Raw genomic sequence first — 18,557 nt, 5'->3', positions numbered from 1 at the left:
TCTGTGTCACATCCTGTTGGGTCGTCCTTGGCAGTTTGATCGCAAGACCATTCATAATGACCGTAGGAACACATACTTGTTCATATTTAAAGGTCATAAGATAATCATTCTCCCCATCCAGGAGACGGGGTTTCCTACGGTAGATAGTGTTAGAAAGTGACTTTGAATATTTTAGGTTCGATAATGAACCCATACGCATGCACATTAAATGCGAATATACCCACTTAAGGAAACAACACAAGCACATCAAGTGCTAATACATAAACCCATAAAAGGGATAAATATGACTTAAAGTCATAAGTTGAATATTATTGAAGAAATAGGGAGAAGAGGGTAAAAACCCTATACAATGGAGCATAAGCTCCTCCAAGGAGTAAGAGAATTACAAGAGGAAAGCCCCTATTTATAATACAAGCAAGGAGCCACTTAGGGGGCTCCAAAAGGAGTCGTTGGGAGCCCCCAACGGTCACATTTGTGACCGTTGGGGGCTCCCCAACGACTCTTTGGGGAGCCTCCCTAAGTGGCGCAAACCACTAAAAAAGAGAAAAAGAAAAAAGAAAAATAAAAGTAAAAATTACAAACATATTCCAAATGGAATATGCGTAAAACTATGAAATGACTAAACTACCCCTATGCCTATAAATAGAAAAATATATATTTTATATATATAATTAGGATAATACATATGCATATATACCATATATGAATATGTATTATCCTTTATATATATAAAATATATATAAGATTACATAGTTTGAATGATACATTTTAACACCCCCCCCTCAATCTTTGCGTGGGGGAACGAAAAGATTGAAGAAAGCAGGAGGAAGACTCTCAAGGCTTCAAGAACCTTCCGTACGAATGCCATTGCAAATGTCTTCCTCCAACGTCTTTAACGATGAGCACCTTCCATGATCTATCCAAGGTACTTCTTTTCCTCTTATCTTCAAGATCCTGTGGAACAACAACAAAGAAACAAGTAAACCATATCTTTGCACTTTACTCAATTGGAACATTTCTAACAAGCTTAATTGAAACCATATCGGATGTCACATCCGCAAAACAATGGTGCAAAAATATAACTTATGCATAGAAATTTGAAGCACATGATAGGATAATTATTTTAGCATGAAAAGTAAATTTAGAAAACCAAAGTTTTAAAATCATACATCATGTTAAAGAGTGAGCGGAAATGAATTGCAAGAATGCATAATGAATTCATAAGGTCCAGCATTGGACAAACATAACCCCATAATAGGGAATAACAAAATGGTCCACTAAGGGACCCCACAATAAGCCTACGAAGAGGCATAAGCTATATATGCTTTATTGAATGAGGGCCTAAAAGGTCATAATGAGCATATGCATGTACTATCATGAAATGAATTAATCACTTAAAGAAAATCATTAATGAACATGCTTCAAACATACTTTAGTCAAAATGAACACGGATGCAAATGTTCAAAAGCATGATGAATATGAACTTCAAGGGGCTTTAACACGCATAGATCAACAATAGAGTTTCACATCTTTAGGGAGAAGATCTATGTCAAACAAATGTCATATATAAGAAGCATGATTTGACTAAATATATTAAAGCATCCACCCAAGATTAAAAAATGAATATCATTTGAGACAAAAGACTCATTTTGCATATCAAATACAAAAGATGCCGAAAAACTGTAAGCACTTTATATATAGATTAAATACTAAAATATCAATTTGATTTAAAAACATATCATAGATATGATTCACTTGTATCTAAAAACACAAATTATGAATAAAATTTTGCAATTTTCAATAGTAGTTCATCCATTACAAACAACTACCTCATTAGTCCTCCAAAACCCATAAATCAAGTGTATAAGCTACTAGATCAAGAATATAAATATAATGTCATTAAAGGCCAAAGACACACACAAAGGTGTGCAAAAGAACCTCTTGTCTCCATATAATAATACTTGAAATGAGTGCATCTACGACAAGAACAAGAGAATACATGCCAACATGGACCAAAAGCATCTCTTGTCTACATAAAAATACACTCAAAACCAAGTATGTTCAGCTACTAGAACAAGAGTAACAAGCCAACCATGGGCTAAAACACAATACATCTCTTGTCTACATAAGATGACACTTGAAATGAGTGAAATAAGTCAACCATGGGCATACATCTCAGCGACTAGAACAAGGACACAAATGCCAACATAGGCTAAAATCACACACCATGGTGTGAATCAACGTGCATTGTCTACATATAATAGCACTCAAGACAAGTGTGTTCAGCTACTAGACCAAGAGAGCAAAAGCCAACAAAGGGCTAACAACACACGAAGGTGTAATAAAATTCTTGTCTACATATGATGACACTTAGATAAGAGGCTATAAAAGGAGAAGACTTTTGAGGCAATAAAACTTGTAATGACAAACATATAAATAAAACCTTAAAACGATATTCTTCAAAAAGAATACCCATAACAATATCATTTTGGAAAAAATGTGTGAATATACACACACCAAGAACACTTGTGCACAAAAGCGCAAAACATAAATGTGCAAATGCACTCATATGATTCATAAACAATAAAAGGTTGGGCAATAATCCCCAAAACCTTGATTTTAATATACCTTAAAACATTTAAGGTTTTAAACACCATATATCCATCACATTTACATATAACTGAGAGCATCCATTAGATCAATGACCAAAAGAGAAAAAATGAGTGACACACTCATAATTAGAGATCATATAACAAATCATTTTAGAGTCCCAAGGTGCCCATAACTCACCTCAACAACCATCTATAATATGGCAAGTGGACAATCTAGAATGATATAACACGAGGTGCCCATAACTCACCTCAACAAACATCTCTAATAAAACAATAATAAGGCCAAACAAATGATGCATTAAATAACATGTGATGGACAAATATAAATGCCACAAAAAGGCAATAAACACTTTAGGAATCATTTTTCAGAGAAAAGAGGACCGATTAAAAATTGAATCAAAGGTCCAACATAATTAATCACAACAATGTCATATGACAATAATGTTGTATATATACAAAATTATGTTTAATCATGATCATTATAAAAAGACTTAATCAACACAACATGAAATATTTAAGCTATGTCATGTGGGAAAAAGGATTTGGAATAATCCAAGAAATAAATCAAGCCTTTATAATTAGCAATTTATATGTATACCAAGATGCAAAATGACAATAATCTTAAATGTGCAAATTTAGGACATGTACTAAGATATTACGGAAGCATTTATAATGATAAAAGAAACAATCTTACAAGTCCATTTAGGGATAAAAACAAACACAAGCCCTAAAGAAGACAATAAAAACATCTCTTTATTGAAAAGAGAGTACTATGTGAAAATGTCTATGGATAGACAATACGCATACAAGCATAAATATTTATAAAAGAAGTGTACAAAGACACTTTCACAATCACTTGAACAAAATATGCAAAAAGCGCAATAAAGGAAAACATGTAATAAAGCATGTATTTCATAAAAAGAAACAAATGCTTGAGACTCTCAAGCTTTAATTATGCAATCATATGCAATTTAAGACAAGGAAGACCATATTATGGCCAATGTAGGCATCCTTAGAGGAAAAATCAAAATAATGAAAATCTTTTATACGAAAGGATGCAATAGATACACTATGCACTCTATAGAGTGTGAGAAGATTTTTAAAATAAACAACAACTATTTAGATGCGAGAAATTCTCATTATATCAAAATATATATATATATATATATATATATAAAATTTTGTTTTTCACAAAAAAACACTAAAAACCATACACAAGAGTTTTAAGCAAAGATCATTAATTTAGCAAGAAAATATATATAAAAAGTTAATTTATAGGTTAATCACGAAATTCTTACGGAAGAATCATAAATCTCACATAATTGAAAACAATTTTAAAAACATAAATTACTATTATATGTAATTTCAATTTTGAAAAACATAAATTACTATAATATGTAATGAGGAATCGATAACTTATATAAACAAAAATTATATATTTGAACAATAAACACGTTTACCAAAATTAAAAAGAGATATTTTTTAAAATATACTAAAAGGAAATGATTCAACTATCAAAAAACACTAAATGTGCAAAAAATAGTTTCATAATGCATAATATGTTAAGAAAAGAGATACATACCGAAAAACTTCCAAAAAAAGAGAAGGAACAAAGAATACTTCACCGTTTCTTGAGCACCACGCTTTCCGTTGCGCCAAGAGACAACCCCATCGTAACCGGGCTCTGATACCATGTTAGAAAGTGACTTTGAATATTTTAGGTTCGATAATGAACCCATACACATGCACATTAAGTGCGAATATACCCACTTAAGGGAACAACACAAGCACATCAAGTGCTAATACATAAACCCATAAAAGGGATAAATATGACTTAAAGTCATAAGTTGAATATTATTGAAGAAATAGGGAGAAGAGGGTAAAAACCCTATACAATGGAGCATAAGCTCCTCCAAGGAGTAAGAGAATTACAAGAGGAAAGCCCCTATTTATAATACAAGCAAGGAGCCACTTAGGGGGCTCCAAAAGGAGTCGTTGGGAGCCCCCAACGGCTCTTTGGGGAGCCTCCCTAAGTGGCGCAAACCACTAAAAAAGATAAAAAGAAAAAAGAAAAATAAAAGTAAAAATTACAAACATATTCCAAATGGAATATGCGTAAAATTGTGAAATGACTAAACTACCCCTATGCCTATAAATAGAAAAATATATATTTTATATATATAATTAGGATAATACATATGCATATATACCATATATGAATATGTATTATCCTTTATATATATAAAATATATATAAGATTACATAGTTTGAATGATACATTTTAACAGATAAGCCTGAGCGAGTTCCCCGGCTGACAGGGCTATCCTATCGGTCTTTCTTGAACCAATGTCAGGAGGATGGTTATTGTTATGTTGTGGTGGCTAAGCCGTCGGTGAGTACGTCGTTACCAGTTCTTATGGACATCAGCCCCCTTATTGAAGAGTTTAGGGACATTATGCCAGATGACCTTCCAGATGGTCTTCCTTCCATGCGTGTCGTGCAACATGCTATTGATTTTGTGCCAGGGTCAAGTCTCCCCAATCTCCCCGCGTATCGTATGAACCCCTCCGAGCATGCCAAGTTGTTGAGGCAGGTCCAAGAGTTACTACAAAAGGGCTTTATTCGTAAAAGTGTGAGCCCTTGCGCGGTACCCGCCCTGCTCACCCATAAGAAAGATGGGTCCATGCGCATGTGTGTAGATAGTCGAGCCATAAACCGCATCACTGACAAATACCATTTTCCCATCCTTGTTTGGATGATATGTTGGCTGGTGCTTCCATTTTCTCCAAAATCGATTTAAAAAGCGGATATCACCAGATTCGTATCCGAGAGGGGGATGAATGGAAGATGGCATTCAAGACACGTGATGGGTTGTATGAGTGGTTAGTCATGTCATTTGGGCTATCTAATGCCCTAAGTACTTTCATGAATATGATGACCCAAGTGCTACGCCCTTGTATAGGAAAGTTTGTCGTGGTATATTTTGATGATATTTTGATTTATAGTTCGTCTTTATCTGACCATGTGAGTCACCTGCGTCAGGTCTTAGAAATTTTAAGGAGAAAAAAATTGTATGTCAATGCGAAAAGTGTGAGTTGATGACGTCCAGTGTCGTATTCCTAGGCTTTATTGTGTCATCTGATGGAGTTAAGGCAGACCCTGCGAAAGTTCGTGCGATTGTCGATTGGCCTATCCCAAAGACTATTGGAGAGATCCATAGTTTTCACGGGTTTGCCACTTTTTACCGACGTTTCGTCAGAAACTTCAGCACCCTCATGGCCCCCATCACGGAGTGCCTCAAGGGTACTAGTTTTCATTGGACGCCTGCTGCAGGAAAAGCCTTTACGATCATTAAAGAGAAAATGACCAGTGCTCCTGTCTTAGCCCTTCCTGATTTTAGTGCAGTCTTCGAGGTTGAGTGCGATGCCTCCAAGGTGGGAATTGGCGCAGTCTTGAGTCAAAATTGTAGACCTTTTGCTTTCTTTAGTGAAAAGTTGACACAGACCAGGTGTCAATATTTCACTTACGATGTTGAGTTTTATGTCATGGTACAAGCCCTTCGTTATTGGAGACACTATCTTATTTATAAGGAATTTGTCTTGTACACGGACCATGAGGCATTGAAGTATCTGAATAGTCAAAAGAAGTTGAGTGCTCGTCATGCCAAGTGGGTCAACTTCTTGCAAGAGTACACCTTCTCGATTCGCCATCAATCTGGTACTCTGAACAAGGTGGCTGACGCTCTTAGTATGAAGAACAGGCTCTTAATGACTATGTCAGTGCAGGTCATTGGGTTCGAACAGTGCAAGGAATTATACCCCACGGACCCTGATTTCCAACAAGTCTGGGAGGGGTGCATCTCTTCAGATCGCACCATCGATTCCCGTTTTAGTATTCATAATGGTTACCTCTTCCTTGGGAACAAATTATGTGTGCTTGATTTCTCCCTTAGGCTTCAGTTGATTTCTGAATTACATGAGGGAGGGTTAGCAGGGCATTTCGGACATGATAAGACGTTCGCTCTGTTAGATGAACGATACTTTTGGCCCAAAATGCGCAAAGATGTTGTCAAGTTCATTCAAGGTTGTCATGTGTGTCAAGTGTCCAAGGGTCATCGTCAGAATAGTGGTCTGTATACTCCGTTACCCATTCCTGAACGACCGTGGGAGCACGTATCCATGGATTTTATCGTGGGCCTCCCCAGAACGCCGCGTCGTTTTGATTCAATTTTAGTCGTTGTTGACCGGTTCTCCAAAATGACTATTTTTGTCCCGTGTAAGCGAACCACCGATCCCTCTTTAGTAGTGTCCTATTATTTCAAGGACGTCGCCCGCTTTCATGGTCTACCCCGCACAATCACTTCTGATCGTGACACGCGTTTTATGAGCCACTTTTGAAAATCGTTATGGGCCTTATTGAAGACCAAGCTTCAGTTCAGTAGTGCGTACCACCCCCAGACCGATGGCCAAACCGAAGTTGTGAACGACACCTTAGGAAACTTGTTACGAAGCCTAGTAGGGAAAAATGTTAAAACTTGGGATCTAGTCTTGCCTCAAGCCGAGTTTGCGTATAACAGTTTCATCAATAGGTCCACGGGCAAGTCTCATTTTCAAGTGGTTTATGGTCGGTCGTCGATCTAGCTCCAGTGTCCATTTTCCCTGACCCAGCCCCAGACGCCTTTGATGCCATTGAATACATGTGTGATATACATAGGCAAGTCTGGGCCAAACTCATTGAGATTTACGAAGCGTACAAAGCCTTCGTTGACCAAGGTCGTCGCGACATTCAGTTTCAAGTTGGTCAGTTTGTTTGGGTTTACCTGCGTCATGAACGTTTTCCCGTGGGCACTTATAGTAAACTGAGCCCTAAGAAATATGGTTCATTCAAGGTCCTACGATGATTAGGTTCGAATGCCTACCTCCTAGAACTGCCCAAGGATTGAAACATTTCCCCGATTTTTAATGTGTATGATCTATATGTTTACTGTGGGGACAACAAGTCGTCGGAGCCGACTTCTTCCCAACCAGGGGAGAATGATGCAGAGCAGGCGGTACCAGTACCATGTGACCCTGGCACGACCAGGGAACCCAACCCACCATTTGGAATGGACGATCGGATCCAGCAGTGGGATCCGACCCCAGGTGAGTTAACTCGATGCAGGAAGATAACGCGCACCTACTCCAAGAAAGGGAAGACCCGGCTCAACACGGATCCAGTCCCGAATTGAAGCCTTCTCGGGTCCGGGTCCGGGTCCGGGTCCGGGTCCGGGTCCGGGTCCGGGTTCGGACCCGAGACCCGGATTCAGTGACCATCTTTATAAGCACTGTTTAGGGTTGCGTGAAGTCAGTTTTTGAAGATAACTGCAGTTTGTTTTTCAGCAGCCTTCCTTTTGTTTCCCTGTCATTCTTTTCTCTTTTTTTCTTCATTACTGTTCGCTGTTTGCCTTCTCCTTCAATTTTATCAGCAACCTGTTCATTGACATTTGGCATTGATATAAATAAATTCAAGCATCACCGTCTGGGTGAGCTTTATTGTTTTAGCCTGTTCAGCACACGACTGTATACAGTCGTGCCTTCCCAACCTCCATCAAGGCCACGCGAGGGTTGGCGATAGCATCAGGTGGCTGTGTCCTCGCTGCCATTAACAAAACCCGATGAAGGCTGCATCAGTCTCATCACAGGTGAACTACTTAGTTTGTGTTATGTAGATATCTCCTCTTAAATGTTTTCTTTATATGCAATTTTTCCTTTTTTCTTTTATATCTCTTCTGTTCTATGGATTTGAGCCCAAAATCAGCTTTTACTTTCTGTAGTTTATATTTAGTTTTCAATCATCTCGAACCCTTAGTTTTTGCTGCTATTACTAAATTTTTTGTTATTTTTTTTGTAATTATTATGATTATTGCTGCTACTACTGTTAATGTTATTACTTTTTATTCTGTTTCTCTTCTTAAAATAACCAGGTTGGCTGTCCACTACGTTGCACATTTTGTGCTACTGGAAAGGGAGGATATTCCAGGAACCTTAAGCCCCATGAAATTGTTGAACAGGTTAAGATTGAGTTTGCCTATTATGATTTGTGGAAAGCAACGTTCTATTTTTTTTTCTTTAGTTGTTGGAAGCTCTTCTTTTCTCTTAATCATTTTATGCAAATGCTTTCAGGTATTGACTATAGAAGAGCTCTTCAAGCACAGGGTGGAAAATGTTGTATTTATGGGAATGGGAGAGCCAATGTTGAACCTGAAGGCAGTTCTGGAAGCACACCGATGCTTGAATAAGGTTTTTTCTCCCTCAAATTTTACTGTCTTTGTGAAGCTTAAATCATAAGTAAAAATAATGAATATTATTGAGAGATTAGGTGCTTGAGAAAGCAATTCACAATCCACGTAAATCATAAGTAAAAATAATGAATATTATTGAGAGATTAGGTGCTTGAGAAAGCAATTCCCATCTAAGGGGATCTAAGGGGAAGCACCCCTATATATTCACAAGGAGAGCCAATATAGCAATAAATATAGCTGTTGAGATCTCCCAACAGCTATATTTGGGCAATGACAATATTGCCCATTACAAAGATAGGAATTTACAAAACAGAAAAAAATAACGGAAACAAAAAATATATAGAGACACTAGTGCCCCCTAGTGGGGCACAGGCCTATACAGTGAAAAGACTGAAATACCCCTATTGGGTATTTACCTATATATATATGATACAACTTAACAGACAACGAGCTGGGTGGCCCAGTGGGCCAAGCTGACCTGGGTCAAGGTTTTAGCCCTGACCCGTTAGCTACTGGACCAAAACCTGTCCCATTATATACAAGGGCCGGGCCTGGGTCAGCCCACTGGCCATCGGGATGACCCTATAGGGCTAAGCCGGCTAATTAGTTTCTTAGTAATATGAAAACTAAAGAAATTAGTTGGCTGCATAGTAACTTGGTAACTATTATCATTTACCTAATTAGTTACATTAATTTTATGGAAACTAGAAACATAATTAGTTGGGTACATGGAAAGTTGGTGATTATTACTATTTACCTAATTAGTTGCACTAATTTTGTGGGAAACAGAAAGCTAATTGGCCGGGTGTATGGGACTATTGGTTTATTTAAGAATTAAGGTTGTTGACATTCGAAAATAACCTACAAATGAGTTTGGGGCCTTGGGCAGGGCTGGACTGACCTGCTAAACATTGGCCCATTGGACCAATGGGCCGGGTCATGGGCTGCTCTTCAAAACCGAGCTCATTAAGAACCACGCTGAGCCACACTTAAAACCCGATGGGCCGAGCTCTAAATGGGCCTGGGTTCGACCTGCCCGATGCCCACCCCTACCCATAATAATGATGTCATCAACATATACCAAAACTATGGTAATATTAGGGGTGGGCAACGGGCCACTAATGGACATGGCCGACCCGTTATTGATGGGATGGCCCGTTGGTAAAACCCCGACCCACGGCCCGCCATTAGGCATGTGGTTCTAATCGGGTCAGGTCGGGCCTATTATATTATATATAATATATGTTATATTATATATAAAATAGAATGTATATTATATATAATATATATTATATATAAAATATATCTTCTATCTTATATATATAATTATATATAATATATATTCTATGTTATATTATTATTATTATATATATACACAGGCCGAGCCAAGCCACTGGCTGGCCCGATTCGGTCTGAGCAAAGGCCAAAAGCCTGGTTTGGGCCAAGCTTGGCCCATGGCGGGTTGGGCTGGGCCGGGCCACCCCGTTGCCCACCCCTAGGTAATATGCACTTTCTCATAATGCAAGAAAAGCAAGCAATCACACTGACTATGGCAAAAAAAACAAGGCACAAAGAGTCTTACTGAAAGTTTCAAACCACACCTTAGAAGCTTGTTTTCAATCTATACAACGCCTTCTTTAATCTGAGCATTGTGGTCTGGGGATCTCCTTCTGAATACCCTGGCAGATGCTCCATATAGACCTCCTCATGAAGTACACCATGAAGAAATGCATTCTCACGTCCAATTGACTTATTGCATTTGTGGAGCACTGAAATCTGTTCGTTCATGGCTTCAACCCAGTGCTTATTTTGGCATGCTTCATGGTAGGATTTGGGTTCATTCTCACTCATGACATTGGCTGCAAATATTTGGAACTCCACTGAAAAAGTATCGTAGTTTACCCATCTCTCTGTGGGTGCCTACAACGTGTTGATCTTCTGGGCTGCATAATAATTGATGAAGTTGTAAAGTTTTCTGTATCACTTGCTGATATTCTTTCTGAAGTTGGTTCCGTCACTGAAGAATCAATGGACTGCTGCAACTCACAAGTTAATGATGGCTGTGTACAGGGAATAACTTGACTTGTAGGTTGTTGTTGAGCGGCTGCACTTGGCTGATCTTCAACATGCTTATTTGCTTCTTTCGGGCATAAAGTTGTGGGAAAAAGTGGAAACTAATGGGTTGTTTATCAAGCTAAATCAGTTCAGATCTTTTACGTGAATTATCAGCACCTGGAGACAGCAATCCAGATGATGTTATACCACCACTATCATGCTGTATTTGATCTGATTTAACTGACATAGTAGTCGGCCAAAAGAAATTAGGACTTCCCTCGGTCCTTGGACCATATATGCTCTTGACAAAAAATCATGCTCATGAAAAATGACATCTTGAGATAACTATCTTTCGAGTAACAAGATTAAAGCACCTATATCCTAATTTCTCGTTATCTTATCCCATAAATTGACACTCTTGCGCCTTGGAGACAACTTGCTACGTAAAGAATCATGAATATGCACAAAACCTATGTCACAGGGATTCGGCCAACCAGGCGCTGCACCCGCGCCGACGCGACGCTGGTGCGGCACCCGGTGCGATCAACTTGTCCCTGGGTGCGGTCAACACATCCAGGGTCATATTCGTCCAAATTTTAGACTTTAAAAAAAATTATTGCCCGATGAAATGGGCTTGAGCTTGAGGATTAGGGCAAAACTGTTTTGCCCTCTTTCTTGTCTTCCAAGTTCCAACGCTACTGAGCTGCGACACCCCGATGCTGGTGATGCCTCCTACCGTCCGGCGAGCGCGAACTCAGTCTCCATCTCCAAGGTACGTTACTCTCTCTCTCTCTCTCTCTCTCTCTCTCTCTCTCTCTCTCTCTCTCTCTCTCTCTCTCGTTTCAATCTCTCGGCTACCTCTCTCTCTGAGAACACCAACCATCAATCCTCCTCGTTGGCCTCATTCTCCGCTATGTTGAAGTGCCTCATCTCTTAGACACTCCGGTCTTTGTTGGATGCAATCACATGCAACCAATCTCTTACATTGTGTTTCTTCAAGTACTTTGTCAAAATAGGAACCAGAAGCTACCACTATCATGTATTGAAACCAAAACCATGCTATATCTTGAAAGAAAGTGTTTAATAAAGGAAATTATCTGAAGATTCCCTTCTTACTTTCATAATGCGACTGATACAGTTCTTTTGCTAGACTGTTCCATTTTAATTTGGGCAATGCACACTAAGATATAGGGCATTACCCATGGTTATTTGCATCAGACCCATGAAGGTCAGCTTGCAATTCTTGTGGTTTGACAGAATTGCACACACACATGCAACTCTATTTCCCAAAATTTGCAAAGAATATGTTAGCTTTATTTCATTTTTCATGAATGTATTTCTCTTCCTTCTTCCAAGAGAAAGATCTTTATTTTTGCTTCATTTTTTTCAAGTCTTGGATATGTTTTTTGTCTATTGAAAGTAATCAGAAGTAGGATACTTTTTCAAGTTTCAACACAAGACTCAAAAGTAATGAATAGAATAAAATTGTAGATTGTTAATTTGATTTATTGCATGCATGATGATGAATTGATTTGATGATATTGTGATAATTGTTTTTTATTTCATTAGTGTTACTGTTGTTAACTGTTAAAACTTAAAAATTATATATATATTTTATATTTTTGCCGCACCCCCGCACCCAAGTTTTTTGAAAGTGCTGCACCCCCGCACCCACACCATGTGACATAGCACAAAACACTTGCTTTCAAAAGCACACATAATGGAATAATCAGGATGCTTGTAGAACAATAAGAAATATGGTGACCTGCTCTCCAAATTAGACAATGGCATATGATTACTGCAGTAACAGTTGTATGAAAAGCTTCCCCCCATAAAATAAGTTCAGCCCCTAATGGGCCCTTCCTATTATAAGGGTCAAAAAACCAAAATACCCCTGAAGGGTAAAACATATTACAGTCACAATATATATAAGTAACACTTATATTCTAACCATGAATTCTCTTAGCTTTTTTCTTATTTGTGGGACCAATGAGAAACAAATCGATTGGTATAGGGAATTTCTAGAAATAGCTGGCTGGAGCCCTCCAATGGAGATGAAAGGAAACCATCTTCTCTTTATGAGTGAACCTAAAACAAGGAAAATGATGAAATTGGTGTGGGGGTTTTCCTTGTTTATTTTCCTATTTCCACCAATTTCCTTCTTTCAAACAACTCTAAGGCTATGTCACATGGGTACGGGTACGGGTACGGGTACGGGTACGGGTACGGGTATGGGTACGAGTACGAGTACGGGTATGGGTATGGGTATGGGTATGGGTACGGGTACGAGTACGGGCACGGGCATGTGTACGGGGTACAATACGATAATTTCAAAAAATGAGGGTACGGGGACACGGCTATATATATAAGAAAGAGAGGGTTTGGATATGGATCTATATTAAGAATATAGATCCATATCCAAACCTACCTTATAAAAGGGGAAGGGTGTAGCCCTTCGCCCTTCTCTCTCTCTTGATACAATGAGAAGAAGAAGAAGAAGAAAAAGAGGAGCAAAGGTAGGTTCTCTCTCTCTCCCTCTCTAAGGTGGGAAGGGGAGGGTTTTGAGTCTCCCTCTCTATTTCTTGCTCTTCTTTCTTTCTTTTTCTTCTTCCTCTTTCTTCTTTTTCTTCTTCCTCCTCCTCCTTTTTACTTTCGCTCGAGAAACAAAAAGTTGGCTTGGGTAATGGTTAGACCCTACCTGGACCAGCACGTACCCGTGCTGCGTCCGGCACCAGCACCCATGTCGAGTCATGTTGACAAGAGTACGGCTGCCAATATGGCATGTCTATGTGACAGACTCTAAGGCCATGTTTGGATCTATATATATATTTAAGTGCATTTTATGAAGATGAATCCTGCCTTTACTTTTAATTAGGTGAAAGTTTGGATCACCAACTGTTTAATTTATAGTGAAGAAGAAAAGAAGATTAGCAGGTAGTGGTGATGATAGTGGCGGTAGATTGGGGGGTGAGTGATGGTGTTGGTGGCAGTGGTGGTGGTGGTGATGACAATGTTGATGAATGGTGGTAGTGGTAATGGTGATGGTGGAGGTGGTAATGGTGGAGAAGTGGTGGTAGTGATGGTGATGATGGGGGTGGAATGTAAGAAAATAAGTAGTAAAAAAAGAGTAGGTCTCTCCCTCTTTTTGTAAAAAGGGTGAAATTTATAAAAACTCATTATAAAAAAGTAGCAGTAAAAGATCCAAAGACTAAAACTTTCTATTTAAAATAAGCATAAATGGCAAGGACCACTTTGTAAAGTGATCCAAACAAGGGGAAAATGACTTTGAGAATTTTTTAGTGATATTTCTTCTTTTCAGAAAAAAGAAAAGAAAAAGGTATGCTCAATGTAGATGCAGTTGCTTGTCAAGCACTTTGTTTCACTATGTAATTTTCTGTTGATTATTAGGACTCCAATTCGTGAAGAAGTGTCTCTTGTTCCAATAGGCCAATTGCCTTCTACCTGTTTCATCTAGATTATGCCCTTGGGATTTTTCATGTGAATGTGTTTATCCTAGTCAGCCAAATGCAGTCTATTTATTTCATCTAAACTATGGTCTCAGGATTTTTCATGTGGATATGTTTGACTTTTAAACATGAGAAAGGTTTATCTTATTTTCATTTTTTCATTTTTTGATATTTAGTTTTGTCATTTATGCATGTAAAAATTCATATGTTCTTCAAATTCTCTCTTTATAATTGCGTCTGATATTTTGGTTCCTACAAAATTTACTCTTTTTATTTCTCTAGGATATAGAAATTGGTCAAAGAATGATCACGATTTCTACAGTGGGTGTTCCATGTACGATCAAGAACTTAGCATCACACAAGCTTCAGTCCACATTAGCTGTCAGGTATGCTTGCTTCTCTGCATTATTTGCGATAATGTGGAGAATTATTTGCTTCTGCATTATTTGCCTCTATGTTCTTCTCAGAACTAATCTATTTGGCACGGAATACACAAATTCAATTAATGCATAGTTTGACTTATTACCCCAAGATCAAACCTGCTTTTTTCAAATATTGGGAGCAATGCTCTAGGAATGGTTAACATGTTATTCGAGAGCTGGAATTATTGTCTCAAGTTGCATGTCTGCACAACTTCATTTGGTTGTTGGAAATTCATTCAAGAGTTAATTACAATTTTAATTTTGCAGCTTCATGTGAGGCAAGCAAATTCAGTTACTCAAAGACTATTTCTAGAATGCTTATCGTCATGTAGAATTGTGCAAAAGAATACACCAGATCTGTGCTTATTGGTAGAACTAGTTGGTTTTAGAGCTTTTACAAAGATGGATAGGGTCTTGGCTTGCCAGGTCCAAATTACCTAATGGTTCTAGGCTTTTGATATTTAATAACTTCTGTTGTTTTTCCTTTCTTTCTTCTGTTTCATTTTTTCTTTGGGGGTGACATTTTATTAGTCAAAAGGATTGCTATAACTGTTTGGGTACGTAATGTTCCTCTGTGCCTGCAGTTTACATGCACCTAACCAGAAGCTCAGAGAAGCAATTGTTCCCAGTGCAAAAGCATATCCACTCGACGCAATCATGCAAGATTGCAAAGATTACTTCCTTGAAACTGGTCGTAGAGTTTCATTTGAATACACCCTTTTAGGTAGCATTTAACTCTCATAAGTGTTCAAGCATTTGTTTATATTTACTACACCATATATATTCTACATATTTTAATTTATATAATATATTTTTGTGTTATGCATCTTTTTATATTCCTTTACTCTCTCTATATATTATCTATTTATTTATTTGTATATGTGTGTGTGTGCGTGTGTCTGAAACTGGTCATAGAGTTTCATTTGAATACACCCTTTTAGGTAGCATTTAACTCTCATAAGTGTTCAAGCATTTGTTTATATTTACTACACCATATATATTCTAAATATTTTAATTTATATAATATATTTTTGTGTTATGCATCTTTTTATATTCCTTTACTCTCTCTATATATTATTTATTTATTTATTTATTTATATATGTGTGTGTGCGTGTGTCTGAATTCTAACTTACCATATCCAAATGCACCTTAGTTGAATTAGGATCTAAATATGCAAGGCAAAAAACTTTTACATTTTGTTCTATTCCGTGAAGATTTTGATTTCTTTGTAGAATTTCTCTGGCAAGGGATGAATCCTTGTTAGTGTCTGAAACATAGATCTTTGGTGCTGTTCTTTTCATGATTTTATGTGGGAATGACTAAATTGTCTATTACTATTTGCAATATGAACTTTGCAGAAGGATTCTAGCACAGTTTTTAAAAGAAGGATTTGTATGGGGATACTTTGTTTTCTCTGTTCATCAGATTTATGGTCTACCATGGTTATCAATTTCAAATATCTAGGATTTGTTCCTCTCAAAAAAAAAAAGTTTTGTACAAGGGCTTTGCAAATTGCAAGTTGGATGACCGAGTCACAGCTCAATAAATGTGTGTGTGTGTGTGTGTGTGTGTGAGAGAGAGAGAGAGAGAGAGAGAGAGAGAGTAAATACTCTGATTTGATCACTTCAACAAGAAACCAGCTACACAAAAGGTGAATGAAAAATCAATGAAGCTTAATCAAACACTTTCATTGTGGTTTCTTATTTATTGCTGATTATTTTCTCTGTAGCTGGAATTAATGACAGCGTTGAGCAAGCTATAGAATTTGCAGACTTGCTTCATGGATGGGGTCGTGTTCACCATGTGAACGTCATACCCTTCAACCCTATTGATGGTTCGGAGTTCAGACGGCCATACAAAAAGGCGGTATGTATATGATTTTGATTGTGGCTGATGATCTACATAGCATACTTGATATAATACATCCTCTTGTCACGATGACTTGACATAATCTAGCATCCCTTGATATTATAATTAACAGATTCTAGCATTCTTTGATGTTATGCATCCTCTTGTAACAATGACTGGCAGGTTCTAGCATTCACTGCTGCCCTCGAGTCCCGCCAAATAACATCAAGTATTCGCCAAACACGAGGACTGGATGCAAGTGCAGCTTGTGGTCAGCTACGTAATGAGTTTCAAAAGAGCCCCCTGGCAGTATGAGAATTAAGGTGAACCATCTTGCAACTTCTGAGGAAATGGCTAACCATGCATTGTCCAGTCTAGGCAGATTGCAGCAAACCAAGATGTGGAGTGACACAAAGTGTACAAATTGAGATACTGTACTTCACATACATCGTCCCTTTTTATGTTCTTTCTGTGAGAGTTTATATAATTCAAGTATTCTTTATAGTTATTTTTATACGACAGTTTGTCACCTACCTTTTCCACTAGAAGAGAGAAAATGGGAAAAAGCCTTAAAATAGCATTTCAAAAGACAGGAAAATGAGAACGAAAATGGACTAGGACCAAGTTTAGTAGTTGCATTGGATGTTATTGTCTAAATTGTATGTATAATTAGCTTTGGTTCTTTCTATGGAGGTGAATGATTTTATTCTGTGCTGGTGGAGGCATTCGGTGAACAGAAATTTGTGATGCTGATTAACAATATGGACACAGCTGAGATGAGCGGGAGTTCATGGTCAACATTGATCAGGGCCAGAGTGGTGAGGGTAGCATAAGGACTTCTGCAGCAGCTGGTGGTAGTGGTGTAATGGGCTGCTGGAAATAGCTGCATCGCATGGAATTGGACAAGAAATTTGAAGCCTAGGAGAATAACCATGAATACTGAAGAGACATCGATGTGGAACAGGAAGATCTTCAGAAAGCATCCATATCCCATGGAGCATTGTCCACCTTTCTCCATTGGTACTGAGCATTGCCCTTGCCCACAGACCTCTCTCCCTCTCTCTCATGTCCCACGGAGCATTGTCCACCTTTCTCCATTGGTACTGAGCATTGGGTCAGAGACAACCCATATAATTAATTATTGGGTTCAGATGCAGGTTGTCAGGTAATGAAAATGGAATCCCAAACCGGATCCCCTGGACCTGCATAATTTCAGATTTTTTTTATTAAAAATACATAAAATATTCAGGTCGGGTTGAGTAACCTGCAAAAATCATGACCCAAATTCAGCGTGCATATTTCTTGGGTTAGGTTTGGGTCGACTTTAATATTATTTGGGTCAGCATTTTGCGTGCCCATGCTTGAGAATCGACCCCTGGACAGTCTACGTAGGTAGTTCCAATGGGTGACAAGATCAAAACTCAATGGTACAATGAATAACTGGTGGGAAGGGGGGTCTGCCTGACCCCAGCTTTCCAATAAAAAAAATATCTACATAGGTAGGTCAGCAAACTACAACCTATAAACTAGAAAACATGAACACAATTTAGACGCAATAAATGACATGCTTTCATTTCCATAGTCCGTGCCCAACTTGTAGGTATCGTGGCCTCAGTTCGATGGACCAAGCTGACTTGACCAACAACATGGGCCAGGTTGGGTTGGGGTTTTAAGCTCTGACCCATTAGTTACAGGACTCATTGACATAAAATCCTGACAACTTGCGCTTTAAATAGCACTCGATGGCCTCAATCTCCCAACCATCTTCTATAGAATTCAGGGCCTGCTAACTTTCAAAATTCTTATCCGATCATCCCTACAGCCAAGACAATCTTACAAGAACATGAAAAACCGGACTGAAGCTTTCAGTAA

At 38.2% G+C, this 18,557-nt stretch overlaps 1 protein-coding gene across 2 annotated transcripts; it reads left to right on the top strand.

The window, feature by feature from the left end:
* The first annotated feature begins 5,687 nt into the window (after positions 1 to 5,687).
* Positions 5,688 to 17,206, top strand: LOC149828270 (uncharacterized). 2 transcript variants are annotated; one of them, XR_016434266.1, is made up of 6 exons: positions 8,132 to 8,292; positions 8,575 to 8,661; positions 8,774 to 8,890; positions 14,697 to 14,800; positions 16,567 to 16,703; positions 16,869 to 17,206. XR_016434266.1 is itself a non-coding variant. In XM_090017488.1 (5 exons), the coding sequence occupies exons 1-5, from the start codon at positions 8,266 to 8,268 to the stop codon at positions 15,569 to 15,571; spliced, it is 486 nt and encodes a 161-aa protein (XP_089873614.1). In that variant the 5' UTR covers positions 5,688 to 8,265; the 3' UTR covers positions 15,572 to 16,493. The 2 variants fall into 2 exon arrangements, 1 of the variants encoding a protein (XP_089873614.1); XM_090017488.1 differs by lacking the exons at positions 16,567 to 16,703; positions 16,869 to 17,206 and adding an exon at positions 15,421 to 16,493 and having other exon boundaries at positions 5,688 to 8,292.
* Positions 17,207 to 18,557: the final 1,351 nt, after the last annotated feature.

Source organism: Nuphar pumila, chromosome 9 (assembly GCF_984573655.1).
Source record: "Nuphar pumila chromosome 9, dmNupPumi1.hap1.1, whole genome shotgun sequence".
Classification (NCBI taxonomy): Eukaryota; Viridiplantae; Streptophyta; class Magnoliopsida; order Nymphaeales; family Nymphaeaceae; genus Nuphar; species Nuphar pumila.
Note: the sequence above shows the minus strand (reverse complement) of the source record. Positions and strands in the feature narration are given on the sequence as shown.

Coding starts and splice junctions, on each gene's coding strand:
- LOC149828270 (XM_090017488.1), top strand. CDS start 8,266: ATGAAGGCTGCATCAGTCTCATCACAG. Junction 8,293..8,574: donor CTGCATCAGTCTCATCACAG/GTGAACTACTTA, acceptor TAAAATAACCAG/GTTGGCTGTCCACTACGTTG. Junction 8,891..14,696: donor CACACCGATGCTTGAATAAG/GTTTTTTCTCCC, acceptor TTATTTCTCTAG/GATATAGAAATTGGTCAAAG.